Genomic DNA, 18183 nt, shown 5'->3' on the forward strand with positions numbered 1-18183 from the left:
ATTCACTATCGGGAATCGGAAATGACTAAATCTTGGTTATAAATGATTTAAGGTTTTAATTTTTACTTGATCCCGAGCTGGGAATGAACCCCCGGTTCCCAGGATCCACTGACCAGCTGCCTGGTACTAAACCAGTTACTCGTCTTAATAGTTCAAGACCATGTCTGTGAGCAGCAGTCCACATCTGTATCGCATCACCTGTGATGGATGGAGGTCTAAAAACAGCAGGAGGGCGAAGCAGGTTGATAACGAGGTCGCCCTTGAGGAAGCGCTTGTCGGCGCCGGCGTTTCGGCACATTAACCAGACCACCGCTACGAAACGCCGGGGATGTTTGTAGCCGCTCAGTTTCTGACGTCGGCGTCGCTCCGGTCTCGTTTCCCCCCCTCGAGGTCGAACCAAATCAGAGCGGGACGACGGAATATTCATCCGTCCGACGATGAGTGATTCGAGGAGGCTCTCAGAGGCGTCCGTTTCAGCAGAGGGGCGTCACCTCAACCCCTCAGCGCGGCCGAGCGGGGCGAACCCGCTGATTATGGCCGGCGCTCGCCGGACCACAGGAGGTGATGATTCATCAGGACGGTTCCGTCTCCGGGAGAGAGAAGAGAGCGAGGCTGGAACTCATCACGTCACCGCGTGAAGCAGACGGACTCGCCGCTACCCAGAGTGCACCAGGAGCTCCCACACGTCTCCACAATATTCCAGAACTCCCAGTCTAGTCGGATCTGATACCAGTTCCCTGTCTGTAACCCCCAAAGCGTTTTTGCGTGCATCAGGAATGAGGAACCCGGTTCGACCCGCTCACGCTTCTAGTCTTGAGCTGTGATCATAAAACCTACTGACCTTAATAGACTTAGTCCAGAAAGCCCCGCCCCTATTTAGGCCAAATCTAAATCTGTCTCAATCTACACTAAGATACGGTACGAACCTCCAACCGGGTCAAATCAGGGTAAATCTGACATCATCCACCCTACTAATCCTCAACTAGACTTAATCTTAGTTTTAATCCAAGTCCAGAAACCCAAACTAAACCCAAACCGACATGCGTAGAGTCACTAGAGAGGAGGAACCCCATCACCATCTCTCCTTCAGTCATGTGCCTGTTGGACACCCAGTCAGGTCAACAGCACGAGCTCATGATCTCAGAGAAGGTGAGCCAACACCACACAACCCCCCCCCCCCCCCAGCTTTTCAGTGGGCGCAAGGCACACAGTAACACTCTGGACCGAACCCAGGACCTTCTTGCTGTGACAGTGCTGCCCACGACCCAAGCAATTGTAGCTTATTTTGACCTTGCAATGACCTTGCTCAAGAGTCCAACAGTGGCAACCTGGCAGCTGTAGGGTCTGAACCAGTGACCTTTAGTGACCAGTCCAGCATTGTATCATAATCATTCATTCATTTCATTCACGTTCATCAACTGGTCATTTTTGTCGTCCTCCTGGTCAGGGTCGGGGTGGGTCTGGCTCAGACGGGAAACTCTGGGCGCAGTGGCTCTCCATACGCCAGACGGATCTGTGTAGGAACAGAGGCTGCAGATTGGGCGCATTTCAGAGAAGAGTGTGGGGATTTGGCTCTTCTTGATCAAAATTGGGAACTGGATATGACTAAATCATGAGATTAAGGGATATTTGGTCTATTGCAGCTATTATTAATCATTTAAAGGTTAAATTTTTTATATTTGCACCTAAATCTGAACACGAGCACACGCAAACATCACAGCACAGACGAGAGGAAGCGAAAACGCTTTATTATTTTCAGTCGGGGGTTTAAATATATTTAGGAACAGGGCATCTGAGGGGCAAACACGCGCCCCCCTCCGTCCCTAGCGGGCGCGGTCTGCCCGTATCCTCGTCACGGGAAATAAATAAGCAGAATAATTTAGCGCGACACCCGAAAACTCACAGTTCAAACACACTCCACCTACAGCCGGGCACCGGGGGGCGCCCACGCGCCTCGTCCTCCTGCGGGGGGGAGCGAGGGGGGTACCACAGCACACCGTTCACGAAAAAGAAATAAACCTAAAACAGTCCGACACAGAGTGCATCGAGAAATACATTCAGGAGGAGCCCTCGCCAGCGCTGTCATCAGGTGGTGCCCAGGTTATCACACGATGCCAACCTGATTCAGAAGCGTCTCTTGTCTTTAATGTACCAATGTTTCCTTTATTATCCCTTCCAGTCCCTTCGATGGGGGCGTCTGTACCCATAACGAAACCTTATGAAGTGTATGAAGTATATGACCGTATCCGCGGGTCCGAACGGCCGGGTCAGTACTCGGTGTCGGAGGCGTCGGCCGGCTCGGCGTTGCGGGACAGCATGTAGTTGTCCATGTCGATGGAGGGGCAGTTGTGGATGGAGTAGCGCAGGCGCTCGGCCAGCACCGCCTGGCCGGTGTAGGGGGGGAGGCGGAGCTGGAAGAAGCACGTCTGCGCCGTGGGGAGGCCGTTCACCGGCTATGGGGGCAAAAAGAGACCGACAGAAGATATCAACAACCGTCCTGATCATAACAGGACATCATAAGAACCCCCCCCCACACCCCAAATCTCTACCTAGACACCCCCTCCCCCTTAATTCCCAAATCGAGTCCATAATTTCAACCCCCTCACCCTATGTCTAAATAGTTTAGGATACCTGATTTACCCCCTTTTGGAATTTTGTTCTCCCTGTTTTCTCCCCTTTTTTCCCCCCAGTTGAAGCTTCACCAGCCGCTTCTTTTCACCCGCTAGAGACGGGAGCTCACGGAGAGCAGTACAGCGTACGTGATCGACCATCTCCAGCCAGCACACTAGTCCCTAGGTTTAAATCAAGTCCAGAAACCCACTCGGAACCCAAACTAGTCCCTAAACCAGGTTTAATCCAAGTCCAGAAACCCACACTAGTCTCTAAACTAGGTGTAATCCAAGTGCAGAAACCCAAACTAGTCCCTAAACTAGTCCCTAAACTAGGTTTAAAGTAAGTAACTAGTCCCTGAACTAGGCAGCCCCTCTCACCCGGTCCACTTTGATGACCTGAAACTTCTGCGTGATGTCGGCGGGGTTGGATGGCAGCCTGGAGCGGCCGGAGACGAAGCGCAGGAACAGTACCCGCTCGTCGTTGGTGAACTCCTCCAGGCTCTGCCAGAACCAGCCGATCAGCTGGTGGTCCTCGCTGACGTCGCGGTAGCGCACCACCTTCCTCAGCATCTCCACCGAGACCTCGGGCAGGCCGCACACCAGCTGCTCCAGCTGCCGCGCCGTCAGCAGGGAGAGCAGCGGGACGGGGATGATGGAGGACATGCCCTCCCTCACCGCTGCCACCTGAAACACGCCCCAGTCTTCAGAGCGCGGTAAAACACCAACTATTAAATAATAATCATAATAAACTGCATCACCTGTCTGTCCATCTCGTGCAGTCGGTACTCCAGCGCCCGCTCCACGTACTCCGTCCGGTTCCAGAAGGTCAGAGGGACGTTGTGCCCGCCCGGGACCACCGGGACCAACTTACCGTTGGCGCTGTGAGCCACGAACGAATCCAGGGCCATCATCTACACACAGGAGGGCAGGGGTATTATATTACATTTCCATCTTTTACCACTGTTTAATCCTGGTCAGGGACGTGGTGGGTCAGGTTTCCCCGGAATGACAGGGCTCAGTGCATCCTATCCTCCTCAGGCACAGCCATTCATGTCTGTATGTAGGTGGGGATTCGAACCCTGGATCCCAGCGGTAGTGGGTTAGCGTATAAAACTGACTGATTAAGTGTAACTGACCCCATGATAGACTGATGACCTGTCTGGTGTGTTGCTGCATCACAGCCAGCGATTCAAGGGAAAATGCACCCACCACGACCCTGACCAGGATATAATGAGCAGAACTATAATATTTCCTCCTCTTTATAATGATGTTAGATCATAAACAATTCACACAAGAGTTCCTCTGTATATCAGACAGGAACCTTCTGATATCTTGGCTGGGCTGCGGCTGGTCTAGGTTGTGGCGGGTCCAGTTCCACTGGGAAACTTGGCGCGAGGAAGGAACACCCTGGACAGGACACCAATCCATCGCACAGCTTTGGTCATCCCCCCCTTTCAGACATAGCCAAACATGTGTGCCTGGCCGACAGCTAGCTCAGACTAGCGTAATTGACCGCTGTGCCACACGAACGCCCTGTAGTCTATTAAAAATATCATAAAGCATTAACTGACCTTCACCAACCTGCAAATATAATCAAATATATTATTTTGAGGGTACGAAAATATATTTAGTTTTTCATCATGAAGCAGCAAATTATTTTGCTTTAAAATTCCAGAAATGTGCAAAACTGTCCTAAAAATAAAGCTTTATAACCTGGCACCATCAATTCAAGCATCTGAGTGACCTTTAACGAGCCGAAGGTTTGACCGCTGAGGGTTTCGCTCCAGGGTTCAACACTGGCAGCTGTGCAGAGCCAGGATTTAGCATTGGCCCACTGCGCCAGTCCCTTACCCTCCGTCCTCATCATCTAAACACAAATCAGGTGATCTCCTCACCACGGTGAAGTTCTCCTCGGTGATGCTGCTGTGGTCAGGGTTCAGGATGTCCTGCAGCGAGCGATGTGTGAGCAGATCCACCTCCTCCAGGTCGGCTCCGCCCAGGGGGATGGAGCACAGCTGCTTCCACACCCACGGCGCCAGGTGCAGGTCCAGCGGCTTCTTGGTGCGGACGGCCACGGCCATCAGGATGCCCAGGAACCGGAACTGGACCATGTGCTCGTCGGAGACGGCCGCCGGGTTCAGGAGGAACCTGGAACGGCATGAAGACGGCCAGTCAGAGACTCAGGGACACGGTGTGTGTGTGTGTGTGTGTGTGTGTGTGTGTGTGTGTAGCATACCTGTCTGTATTAGATCCCACATCTGCAGTGCTGTTGGGTGTCCGGACGAGCAGATCCACCACACCAGACTGCAACTCCTAAAAGAGACGTATATAATGTATAAATATATATATGTAAGATGGAATCCATGCTTTATCCTGATCAGGGTGGCGGTGGGTCAGTGGGTGCCCTGTAATTCATTACAGATTATTATTATAGATTATTAATTGCATGTGACCTGGCACATCTCGGTGACGGTGTCGTCGAACACCCCGCCGGCGTCGTCGGCTCCCTCCCCGACCAGCTTGACCTTCCAGGCTCTGGAGGGTAAGCGCAGCTCGGACGGGTTCACGTTCACCACCTGCTTCGCTATCTGCACGAAGATGGGTTTGCTGGAGCGCCCCCTGTGGAAGACACATGAGAGCGTATGAAAACAGATTTCGGGTCGGCGGGGGCTGCAGGACCCGCGGGGTGAGGAGCGCTCACCTGGTGGAGATCCTCTTGACGGTGATCTGCGGCCCGTACGTCTTGCCCTGGGTCATGGTGCGGCCGATGGAGCGCACCAAGGGCAGGGTGTTGACTTTTGGGGACAGGACGCCTCGGATGTATCCCTGCACGATGGCCGCGGTGCCCGAGCTGTAGCGGGACGCGGGGGTCTGGACGTGGGCCGGACAGAGAGCAGCAGGGTTAGTGGGAACGGATCAATCATTTACAATGTTTGGCATGTGATTGGTGTGTATTTGATGTGGGTTTGCCATAAATGTGGCGTGTATTTGGCATGTATGTGGTGTGTATTTGGCATGTATGTGGGGTGTATTTGGTGTGTTATTAATGTGTATTTGGTGTGTGTTTGGCTTGTGTGTTCGGACGTGTATGTGCCGTGTGTATGACGTGTAAGGTGTCTATCTGGCATGTGTATTAGGCGTGTGTTTGGCGTGTGTATTTGCCGCGTATTTGGCGTGTGTATTTGCCGTGTATTTGGCGTGTGTATTTGTGTATTTGGTGTGTGTATTTGTGTATTTGGCGTGTGTATTTGCCGTGTATTTGGCGTGTGTATTTGTGTATTTGGCGTGTGTATTTGTGTATTTGGTGTGTGTATTTGTGTATTTGGCGTGTGTATTTGCCGTGTATTTGGCGTGTGTTTGGCATGAGTATTTGGCATGTATTTGCTGTGTGTATGGCGTGTGTTAGGTGTCTATCTGGCATGTGCTTGGCGTGTGTATCAAGTGTGTATTTAGCATTTGTATTTGGTGTGTGTATTTGTGTATTTGGCGTGTATTTGGTGAGTATTTGGCATGTTTATTTGGCGTGTGTTTGGTGTGTATTTGGCATGTGTTAGGCATGTAGTTGTCATGTATTCAGCGTGTATTCGGCATGTGTTTGGTATGTGATTGGTGTGTATTTGGTGTGTGTTTGGCATGTGTTCTGCATGTATTCGGCGTGTGTTTGGCGTGTGTATCAAGTGTGTATTTAGCATTTGTATTTGGTGTGTGTATTTGTGTATTTGGCGTGTGTTTGGTGTGTATTCGGTGTGTGTTTGGTGTGTATTTGGCATGTGTTAGGCATGTAGTTGTCATGTATTCAGCGTGTATTCGGCATGTGTTTGGTATGTGATTGGTGTGTATTTAGTGTGTATTTGGCGTGAGTTTGGACATGTATTTGCTGTGTGTATGGCGTGTGTTAGGTGTCTATCTGGCGTGTGTTTGGCGTGTGTATTAAGCGTGTATTTGGCATGTATTTGGTGAGTATTTGGCATGTTTATTCGGTGTGTGTTTGGTGTGTATTTAGCATGTGTTAGGCATGTAGTTGTCATGTATTCAGCGTGTATTTGGCGTGTGTTTGGTATGTGATTGGTGTGTATTTAGTGTGTATTTGGCATGTATTTGGCATGTGTATTAGGTGTGTGTTTGGCGTGTGTATTTGGTATGTATTTGGCGTGTGTTAGGCATGTAGTTGTCATGTATTCAGCGTGTATTTGGCGTGTGTTTGGTATGTGATTGGTGTGTATTTAGTGTGTATTTGGCATGTATTTGGCATGTGTATTAGGTGTGTGTTTGGCGTGTGTATTTGGTATGTATTTGGCGTGTGTTTGGCATGAGTATTTGGTATGTATTTGGCGTGAGTTTGGACATGTATTTGCTGTGTGTATGGCGTGTGTTAGGTGTCTATCTGGCATGTGTATTAAGCGTGTATTTGGCATGTATTTGGTGAGTATTTGGCATGTTTATTCGGTGTGTGTTTGGTGTGTGTTTGGCATGTGTTCTGCATGTATTCGGCGTGTGTTTGGCGTGTGTATCAAGTGTGTATTTAGCATTTGTATTTGGTGTGTGTATTTGTGTATTTGGCGTGTATTTGGCATGTTTATTCGGTGTGTGTTTGGTGTGTATTTGGCATGTGTTAGGCATGTATTTGGCATGTGTTCTGCATGTATTCGGCGTGTGTATGGTGTGTGTTTGGTATGTGATTGGTGTGTATTTGGCATGTGTTCTGCATGTATTCGGCGTGTGTATGGTGTGTATTTGGCATGTGTTAGGCATGTATTTGGCATGTGTTCTGCATGTATTCGGCGTGTGTATTCTCGTGTATTTGGCGTCTCACACCTGGTGGCGAGGATGGAGGTTGAGGAGCCTCCAGGACCTGTACATGAGGTCAGAGAAGTGGTAGAGGACGCGCAGACGGGCGCTGAGCTCCTGGGCGGTGCGCTCCTTCAGCAGTGTGTACTGAGGAGGAACGCTCTGGGGTAAACCCAACTGCAGCCCTGCCGAACCTGCACACACACACATGAGAGGAAGTGTACACGAGTGTGTGTGTGTGTGTGTGTGTGTGTGTGTGTGTGGAAATATAACTGGATTAATAAAAGTAAATTGTGTCTGTGTGTACCTGAGTTACGGTACGATAAGGGTGGTGTTGTCCAGGCGGCGCTGTGGCACCGTCCGGCTGAGATCTGTCTGATGTTTTTGCCCTGCAGTGCCGTGACCAGTGTGGGTTCCTTCACTGGATTCGAGTGACCAAGACCCAGCTGTACAGATGAGGGATAAACAGAACTTCACTTACTGATGGATAAAAAATATATAAATAAATCACAATCCAGTGCAGTAATCTGCCAGACGCGTGTGTGTGTGTGTGTGTGTGTGTGTGTGTGTGTGTGTGTGTGTGTGTGTGCGTGCGTACCTGAGCCTCACAGTTGCAGCCCCAGGCGTACACATCTCCAGTGATTGAGAGAGCAAGCACGTGTTCACACCCCACAGCGATGTCCTGGATGAACACTCCGTCCAGCGTAGGGACTACCTGAGGACGGTTATGGTTCTTCAGCATGGACTCAGGGAGCCCAATCAGCCGCTCTGAAAGCATAAAGAGCGAAAGATTAAAGCCGACTTTTGGCTTCGGTGTAAATAAGGGCTTGAACCTCGACGATCACAGTATTTCTAATTGGTACGATCGTCGTTCCTCTTGGACGTACCTTGACCGAACGTGTACACGCGCCCGTCTTTGGCCAGCACCACCGAAAAGTGGGTTCCACAGCCGACCTTCTTTATGCCCTTATTACAGAGGGTCTCCACTTTCTGCAAAACAACCAGAGTCAGTTCTAGTGTTCTAGTCAGGACTGTCTGAGATCAAGACCAGTCAAACCAAGACTTTTCCTAGTTAGGATTAAAACCATTCTAGATTTAAAACCGGATACCAGCTTCAGAGGGGAGGAGAACCTTTAGTTATACCGCTGCATAGCCATAAATAATCCTACAGCAACCACTGTTGGCACCTCTGACCTCCCAAAACCATGCAAAAGGTGGATTTGCACCTGGGTTATGTACTTCTAGATGGCCCCAGACCAGAGTGCGTGGAAGAACTGGCGAGTGGGCAGCCCTGCAATGAATGGGCGCTTCTGCCAGGGTGCTTCTACGCAGAGCCTTACCCATCGCGGCCCTGACCAGGATGAACCCTGATTCATTCTGAGCATGAACAAAATAACCGCTGAGGATTCTGGGTAGTATGAGATCATGAACGGTACCTGGGGGTAGCACTTGACCGTACAGGGTCCAGTCCCGAGTTTTCCGTAATCCCCGTCACCGAACGCCCAGAGAGTCATCCCGTCCGACGACAGAGCCAGAGTGTGATTTATACCACAGGACACCTGAGCACGGAGGCGGAGAGAAATGGGTCACGTCCCAAACCTTTTCGAAAGCATCGAACACCAAAAACAAGGTCACGGGGTCTCGTCTTGCCTGTCCGATGCGAAAGCCCTCCAGTGCGGTGACCCTCTCCGGGAGCATCTTATTGGAGGTTGAGCGCTGACCCAGACGTCCCGAATCGCCGCTGCCGAAGGTGAAGAGCTTTCCGTCGGCTGTGATCACGGCCGAGTGTTTAAAACCGCACGCCAGCTTCACAGGGGTGAAAAACCTTGAGTTATACCGCTGTATAGGCACCTATACCCACCACAACTGGCACCATCTCACCTGTACCACCTCCTCCCCCTGCAGGGCCTCGACCTGTTTGGGTCGCCTCTGCCTCTCCGTGTTGCCGTGGCCCAGTTTGCCGTAATCTCCGTCGCCCCAGCTGAACACCTCGCCGGTCTCCGTCAGCGCCAGCGAGTGCCCGTCCGAACCGTAAGACGTCACCAGCTGAGTGACTACGTAGCCTAAACGACAGAGCCGAGTCACCGATTGGTCAGTAGGTGTGTTGAGCACTTATGTAAATGTGTGTGTGTGTGTGTGTGTGTGTGTGTGCTACCCTGCAGTGCCGAGATGAGTGTTGGTGTGTACAGGTCATCAGAGTTGCCCTGCCCCAGTCGACCGTAGCTGCCCTCGCCGACCGCCAACACGGCACCGCTGGACTGAACCAGGAACGTGCAGTTCTGCCCACACACCACCTACACACACAAATCTTAGCAGTTGGCTCAAACACACTCAGTAACCAAGTACCGCAGGTCCGAATCTCAGAGGAGCTATCGGCCAGTCCGGCGTCTACACAGACATGATGGGCTATGTCTGAGAGTGTGTTTTTGACTCGTACCTGCTGCGTCTGACAAAGTGATGGAGCGAGGGTGGGCACGGAGACGTTGGTGCCAGCCTCGGCGAGCTGCCCGTGTCGCCCGTTACCCCAAAGGTACACGTCGCTCTTTCCACCCTGCTGCCAGTCCTGCATACACAAAATATATACAAATAATATAAATACATACACACGGTTCAGTCAAAACATCAGAACCACGCCTCAAAAATGTGCATGGCAGTGCCTGTTTGGTACCAGCGGTGTGTGTAAGGGATCTATAAGACGTCAGGTTGATGGAGTGTCACAGGCGGCTGTGGTGAGCGCCCACAGACAGAGACAAACCGCAGACAGGCTTCTGGGCGGCCAAGACTCTAGATTCAAGATTTACTGGGGCTCAGGCGGCAGATCGATTTGATTCTGGTGATTTGAGGAACTCAGTAGAGCCGATCGTCGTATTTCAAGCCTGTCAGAGACCGACTATAAGATTATCACGATGCTAAACTAGTAGCTGTTATAAAAAGGTTCGTTATTTAACCAAGTATAACTGAATATTAATATTATGCTGCTTGTCTGTCATTAAGCTGATGCAGGATGTTGTTAGCAGATCATTAATTAATTATTATTGTTATTATAAATATTCTGCTCTCTAATAACGCTCCGGCCGTCTTAACCCACAACGCACGCAATGTGTAAATGTTCCAGCCAGCTTCCGGCGTAGTGATCTTAAAATATTGGAGTACCCTACGTAGTGCACTTCACAGGAACAGATCATGTGAATGGAACGCTCCTACAGAATCGGTGCTAATGGTTGAAAGACGCTTTCTGAACCGATCAGAGCTTCTGATTGTAATTGTGAGTAAGAAATGCTGTTATTTGCATTTATTCGGTTTGCGTCACACAGATGACGCGGTAATGAAACGCTCGATCGGCTTTCTAACGACTTCCTGTTTTACTTCACGACCGGGAAAAGTTTGGAGGTTTTTAATTATAAGCACATTTACAAAATAACGGATTCTGTTCCTAATGGGACGCACGCTTATAAATGTAATAGCATCTGGAAGAACAGAAGCTAAGGTAAGCAGCGGTTATGATGGTTTCTGTTGTGTTTGGGATTTTGGCCGCTGTGCCGTGATTTATCGAGCGCTTTTGTTCTGTAATGAAAACAAAACGTATCAGTGGAAGCTTTTAACTGGAACCTTCTTGTTACAGAAATTACATTCATTTACACAATGAGGAGGAAAGTAAAGACACGAAGTAAAACGGCTAAATACACTCGCTAATCTGTTGTTGTTTTCATCTGAACTTACAGATTATTTCTTTATTTCTACGCTACATTTACAATATATGTTTTGTGTAGATTATATTGACTCATGACTTGATTCGGACTCTAGCCTAAAGACTCGTGACTTGACCCGGACTCTAGCCTAAAGACTCGTGACTTGACTCGGACTCTAGCCTAAAGACTCGTGACTTGACTCGGACTCTAGCCTAAAGACTCGTGACTTGACTCGGACTCTAGCCTAAAGACTTGTGACTTGACCCGGACTCTAGCCTAAAGACTCGTGACTTGACCCGGACTCTAGCCTAAAGACTCGTGACTTGACCCAGACTCTAGCCTAAAGACTCGTGACTTGACCCAGACTCTAGGCTAAAGACTCGTGACTTGACCCGGACTCTAGGCTAAAGACTCGTTACTTGACCCAGACTCTAGCCTAAAGACTCGTGACTTGACCCAGACTCTAGCCTAAAGACTCGTAACTTGACCCGGACTCTAGGCTAAAGACTCGTGACTTGACCCAGACTCTAGCCTAAAGACTCGTGACTTGACCCAGACTCTAGCCTAAAGACTCGTGACTTGACCCGGACTCTAGGCTAAAGACTCGTGACTTGACCCAGACTCTAGCCTAAAGACTCGTGACTTGACCCGGACTCTAGCCTAAAGACTCGTGACTTGACGCGGACTCTAGGCTAAAGACTCGTGACTTGACTCGGACTCATATTTTGTGACTTGTGAACATCTCTGGACTAGAGCAGTATGAAGGGAGGCCCACAGTTCTGTTCTTTGTTCTTCAGCTAACATACTGCCGTCTGTCTTCTTCAATCCAGTTCGCTGGTACCACATTTTTCCATGACAGAACCCAGAGTGGAGCCTGTACAGACCGTCCACCTGATCTCTGCATTCTGCTCGGAGAGTAAAGGAGGTAAAACGGCGTCTGATCTTCAGTAAGTGGGACAGCTTCACGTCTCTGACTCTGAGCGCTAAGTGATGGAGAGCTGCTACTGTAACGGCCTTGGATGAGAACATGCTTCCCTGGGCTCTCGTCGACAGTGATGAATTATATAGACCGCCACACACACACACACACACACACACACACACACACACACACACACACACACACACTCGAATACCTCGGGTCTGCTGGTGGCCCACGACATGAGCTGCTCATCCATCATGAAGCTCCACTTACTGTTGTCCTGCAAATCAGAAACACCGGGCGGGGTCAGACAGACAGTTTACTGAAGTGTGTGTGTGTGTGTGTGTGTGTGTGTGTGTGCGCTCTCAGGTTATTGAAACACAAAACTTGTCACCAACTGCACAACAGACAGCCAATAGTATGTGGACACCCGACTATGAGCTTGTTTCAATTTCAAAACCATGGGCATTAAGACAGAGCATTTGCAGCTTTAACAGACACCGCTCGTCCAGGGAGGCTTTCCAAAATAGGTGTACAGTCATGCTGGGGGAGGAAAGGGCCTTCCCCAAACTGTTGCCTATGTTATAGACTTTATACAAGACCTGATGTATATAATTAGCCGTGGTGATCAGTGGTTCGCCCTTTCTGAAATTCGTGCCACTTCTTTTCACCTACCAGTGCCAAATCTCACATCAGCGTCCACATACTTTTGGCCACATAGCTGCTGTTGTTATATGAGGAAGATATAGGATGTGTGTGTGTCTGGGGGAGGGAGGGGGGGTGTATGTACGTTACTCACCAGCGCCCTGGAGGTCTCGGCGGCGCCGTACTGCTGGAGCTCAGGAACGGCGAAGCTCTCGGGGAAGGCGCTGGAGCGAGCCAAGGCCTCGGCGCTCTTCACCGTGACCGAGAAGGTGAGGAGCCAGGTCCACTCGGAGCGCCCCGAGGCGGCGGGGGAGTCGTGGTGGGGCGGGACGGGCTCGCGGCTCAGCAGCTGGTCCAGGTTCAGACCCACGGCGAGGGAGGCCAGGCTCTGCAGGAAGGTGCTGTGTACCAGCTGATCTCCGGCCATCACGTGACCCTGAGGAGACACGGGGGTCCGCGATCAATACGGCGACCGCACTGAGGGATGCGAACACATACCATACCTGTCTCCTGAAAATGCGCCGGGTCAGAAATATAGAGACGGCGACCTAGATGATGACGGTGTGGAAAGCTTCGGCTTTACTTGCATTTAATTGGATCGTTTGCTAATTTAATTCACTATTATTAATTATATTATTAATTAACTGATCAGGTGTAAAAAAGGGACCACAAATGAACATGCTCGAGCTGCTGGAACACGTGACACTGTTTACTGTCAAGCGAGCTTTATACGGCCAAGGGATTGGAGCCTTCTGAGCAAAAATCAGCAAACAAAAGCCTGCATGACTGTGGATGGATTTGTTTTAGTGGTTTTTGGATTAGATTTCATCATCTGTGGACAGTTTTGGTTTTTCTCTTGACCTTGATGCAACCTTGGCGAAAGACCACTGTTCCATGCAGTTTGTAAAGGAGCTGGAAGCTTAATAACTGTAATATCACCTTTATATTACACCTGTTAGTGACTGTTGTGGCTGAAATGCATAGAATCAATAATTAGACCAGGTGTCCCAATACTTTTGCCCATGTAGTGTATTTGGCGCTGTGCCTTTACGTCTTCGGAGGTCAAAAAATTCCCGAATTTCCCTCTGGGATCAATAAACGATCTACACAGAACATCAGACGGCAGGCGGCACCCGAAAAAAATTAAATGGCCTGTAGCCGTTTCCTCGCTCGTTTGATCAAAGGCAGCTCATGTACCGAAACCGTCCCTCTTCTCAGAACTGCTGAATAAGCCCTCTCGCCTGACCCCCCCCCACCCACGCCCCTCCTCGCACCCCGGAGCTACACGGTCGATCTGAGTGATCAGTCACCTTCTCGTAAGCGTACTGCTCCTGCAGCAGGAGTGGAAGCCGCTCCAGGAAGACGGCCATGCAGGGGGCCCGGCTCAGTCCCCGGATCCCCTGGTAACGGAGGACGGTGCGGCACGACGCCAGGACGTGGTTCTGAGAGATCCAGTCCGGACTGCAGCGGATCAGCAGGGCGTCCTGGAGGGGGTGGGCGAGTAAGGGAACCGTTATGCAGTCAGGAAACCAAAGAAACCCAACCATAACCCAACCTCAACATCAATCCCATCCCTAATCCCAACTACACTCCAAACCTAACGCTATCCCACACCATCACCCCAATCCTAACATCACTCCCGTCCCTAATTACAACACCCAAACCTTAAATCCCAACCCTAATCCCAACTAAACCCCAACCCTAATGCTAACCCCCATCATAACTCTCACCATAACCCCAAACACAACCCCAACCCAAACCCTTATCATAATGTCCCCTCAACCCAACCATCAATCCCATCCCTATTCCCAAAAATAACCCCAACCCAACCCCAATCCAAACAGCAATCCCATCCCTAATCCAAACTCAAACCCAAATTTAAAACCCCAACCCAAACACTAACACACATCATTACCCGAACCCCACTTCAACATCAATCCCATCCTTAATTCCAACACCCAAACTTTATACCCCAACCCAAACCCTCATCATAATGTCCCCTCCCATCCCTAATCCCAAAAACAACCCCAACCCGTAACCCAACCCCAATCCAAACAGCAATCCCATCCCTAATTCTGACACTAACCCAACCCTAACTCTAACCATATCACCACCCCAAGCCAAACACCAATCCCATTCCTGAACCCAAGCTGAACATTAGCTGAACTGTACCAGTGTGCGGCGGCTGTAGCGTCGCTCCTTCATTCTGCTCAGCTCTGATATTAAGTTATAATAATAATGGTGAAATTATTATAATAATAATTATTACCTTTGATCTCCCGGAACAGACCACGACACCCACGTGTGGGATCCAGGTGGTTGAGACCACTGAGCCCAGTCCAGTCACCACAGTCTGCAGGACTGAACCATCCTAAACAACAGAGGGGAGCAAAGAGTCAAACACTGATATTTCACTGCAATGCATTATGGGTAAGAAAGGTTATTCGACATTTGAACAATATCTGTAGCAATAAATATTGTATTTTTATAGAAAAAATTACAGTTCAATAATATAATCTAACAACATAAACGTACATTGACCAAAACTATGTGGACACCAGAGGCAGCAGTTTGGGGAAGACCCTGTTTTTGTTACAGGCCTCAACCCCATTGGACACCTCTAGGATAAATTGGAGGGCTCTTTTAATGTATGGGCACAAATTCCCACAGACACTAAATTTGTGGAAAGCCTTTCCAGAGAAGAGTAGAGCCACAAGGAACAAAAACGCTCATGGTCAGGTGTCCACATACTTTTTGGCCGAATGCCGTATGCAGGGTTTAATGACAGTAAGAGAAGAGTGACCCACTCTGAGTGACCAGATATTGAGGAGGCCTCCGATTCCCCCGGAGATCAGAGCGAGTCCGGTGGGACAGAAGGACAACGTCTTTATAGCCGTGATGTGTCCACTCAGTCTGAACACACACTTAGCACTGCCGCGCTGTAACAACACACAACACACAACACACAGCACACAACACACAACAACACACAACACACAACAACACAACACACAACAACACACCGTCAGTGAGACGCCAACTTCAATTCTCACCACAAGCCCAACCCAACACAATTTCAAACCCCAACACAATTTCTAATCCCAACACCATCCTAAACCCCAACACCATCCTAAACCCCAAAATCATCCTAAACCCCAACACCATCCTAAACCCCAACATCATCCTAAACCCCAACACCATCCTAAACCCCAACACCATCCTAAACCCCAAAATCATCCTAAACCCCAACATCATCCTAAACCCCAACACCATCCTAAACCCCAACACCATCCTAAACCCCAACACCATCCTAAACCCCAACATCATCCTAAACCCCAACACCATCCTAAACCCCAACACCATCCTAAACCCCAAAATCATCCTAAACCCCAACATCATCCTAAACCCCAACACCATCCTAAACCCCAACACCATCCTAAACCCCAACACCATCCTAAACCCCAAAATCATCCTAAACCCCAACACCATCCTAAACCCCAACATCATCCTAAACCCCAACACCATCCTAAACCCCAACATCATCCTAAACCCCAACACCATCCTAAACCCCAACACCATCCTAAACCCCAACACCATCCTAAACCCCAACACCATCCTAAACCCCAACATCATCCTAAACCCCAACATCATCCTAAACCCCAACACCATCCTAAACCCCAACACCATCCTAAACCCCAACATCATCCTAAACCCCAACATCATCCTAAACCCCAACACCATCCTAAACCCCAAAATCATCCTAAACCCCAACATCATCCTAAACCCCAACACCATCCTAAACCCCAACACCATCCTAAACCCCAAAATCATCCTAAACCCCAACACCATCCTAAACCCCAAAATCATCCTAAACCCCAACACCATCCTAAACCCCAACATCATCCTAAACCCCAACACCATCCTAAACCCCAACACCATCCTAAACCCCAAAATCATCCTAAACCCCAACATCATCCTAAACCCCAACACCATCCTAAACCCCAACACCATCCTAAACCCCAACATCATCCTAAACCCCAACATCATCCTAAACCCCAACACCATCCTAAACCCCAACACCATCCTAAACCCCAAAATCATCCTAAACCCCAACATCATCCTAAACCCCAACACCATCCTAAACCCCAACACCATCCTAAACCCCAAAATCATCCTAAACCCCAACACCATCCTAAACCCCAAAATCATCCTAAACCCCAACACCATCCTAAACCCCAACATCATCCTAAACCCCAACACCATCCTAAACCCCAACACCATCCTAAACCCCAACATCATCCTAAACCCCAACACCATCCTAAACCCCAACACCATCCTAAACCCCAAAATCATCCTAAACCCCAACACCATCCTAAACCCCAAAATCATCCTAAACCCCAACACCATCCTAAACCCCAACACCATCCTAAACCCCAAAATCATCCTAAACCCCAACACCATCTTAAACCCCAACACCATCCTAAACCCCAACATCATCCTAAACCCCAACACCATCCTAAACCCCAACACCATCCTAAACCCCAAAATCATCCTAAACCCCAACACCATCCTAAACCCCAAAATCATCCTAAACCCCAACACCATCCTAAACCCCAAAATCATCCTAAACCCCAACACAATTTCTAATCCCAACACCATCCTAAACCCCAACACCATCCGAAAACCCAACACCATTCTTAAACCTTAAAACCATTACCCCAACCCAACACCATCCCAAACTCCAACACCATTCCAAACCCCAATACCATTCCAAACTTCAAAACCATAACCCCACCCCAACACCATTCCAAACACCATTTCTAATCCAACACCATAATCCCAACACAACACCATTCCAAATCCCAACACCATTCCTAAATCTAAACCCATAATCCCAACCCAACACCATCCCAAACCCCAACACCATAACCCCACCCCAATACCATTCCAAAACCAGATACCATCCCAAACTCTAAAACCATAATCCCAACACCATTCCAAACACCAACACCATTCCAAACCCCAACACCATAACCCCACCCCAATACCATCCCAAAACCCGATACCATCCCAAACTCTAAAACCATAATCCCAACACTATTCCAAAACACCATTCCAAACCCCAACACCATAATTCCAACCCAACACCATTTCGAAACACCATTCCAAACTCCAACACTATTCCAAGCACCAACACCATTGCAAACCACAACATCATTACCGCCCTAATACCATCTCACACCCCTATTCCATTCCAAAACACAATTTCAAACACCAACACCATACACACCATTCCAAATGCCAACACTATTCCAAACCTCAAAACCATTTCAAACCCCAAGACTGACCGTAACATTAACCCCAACCCCAATGTGATCAACCCCAACCCCATCACTAACTCCAACCATAACTCTTACCCCCACAAACAACCCCAACCCTAACGTGAACATTAACCCCAACCCCATCACTAATCCCTACACTACCCTTAACCCTAACAATAAGCCCAACCTCATTTCTAACCCAAACT

At 49.2% G+C, this 18183-nt stretch overlaps 1 protein-coding gene across 1 annotated transcript in view; it reads right to left on the reverse strand.

Annotated features, from left to right (window-relative positions):
• Nucleotides 1-1732: 1732 nt before the first annotated feature.
• LOC134330813 (probable E3 ubiquitin-protein ligase HERC1) overlaps nucleotides 1733-18183 on the reverse strand; it is a 63279-nt gene continuing 46828 nt past the window's right edge. Inside the window, exons 61-81 of the mRNA XM_063012077.1 lie at nucleotides 15464-15595; nucleotides 14926-15027; nucleotides 13967-14140; nucleotides 12811-13092; nucleotides 12226-12291; nucleotides 9838-9963; nucleotides 9556-9694; nucleotides 9282-9463; nucleotides 9051-9206; nucleotides 8837-8959; nucleotides 8288-8390; nucleotides 7999-8168; nucleotides 7708-7846; nucleotides 7428-7594; nucleotides 5314-5483; nucleotides 5066-5231; nucleotides 4849-4925; nucleotides 4508-4760; nucleotides 3371-3523; nucleotides 2991-3296; nucleotides 1733-2453 (exon numbers count right to left, since the gene is read on the reverse strand). Coding sequence (XP_062868147.1) covers nucleotides 2268-2453; nucleotides 2991-3296; nucleotides 3371-3523; nucleotides 4508-4760; nucleotides 4849-4925; nucleotides 5066-5231; nucleotides 5314-5483; nucleotides 7428-7594; nucleotides 7708-7846; nucleotides 7999-8168; nucleotides 8288-8390; nucleotides 8837-8959; nucleotides 9051-9206; nucleotides 9282-9463; nucleotides 9556-9694; nucleotides 9838-9963; nucleotides 12226-12291; nucleotides 12811-13092; nucleotides 13967-14140; nucleotides 14926-15027; nucleotides 15464-15595 — 3372 coding nt within the window. The 3' untranslated portion in view covers nucleotides 1733-2267. The remainder of the gene's footprint in view (nucleotides 2454-2990; nucleotides 3297-3370; nucleotides 3524-4507; nucleotides 4761-4848; nucleotides 4926-5065; nucleotides 5232-5313; nucleotides 5484-7427; nucleotides 7595-7707; nucleotides 7847-7998; nucleotides 8169-8287; nucleotides 8391-8836; nucleotides 8960-9050; nucleotides 9207-9281; nucleotides 9464-9555; nucleotides 9695-9837; nucleotides 9964-12225; nucleotides 12292-12810; nucleotides 13093-13966; nucleotides 14141-14925; nucleotides 15028-15463; nucleotides 15596-18183) is intronic.

This window comes from Trichomycterus rosablanca, chromosome 16 (assembly GCF_030014385.1).
Source record: "Trichomycterus rosablanca isolate fTriRos1 chromosome 16, fTriRos1.hap1, whole genome shotgun sequence".
Taxonomy (NCBI): domain Eukaryota; kingdom Metazoa; phylum Chordata; class Actinopteri; order Siluriformes; family Trichomycteridae; genus Trichomycterus; species Trichomycterus rosablanca.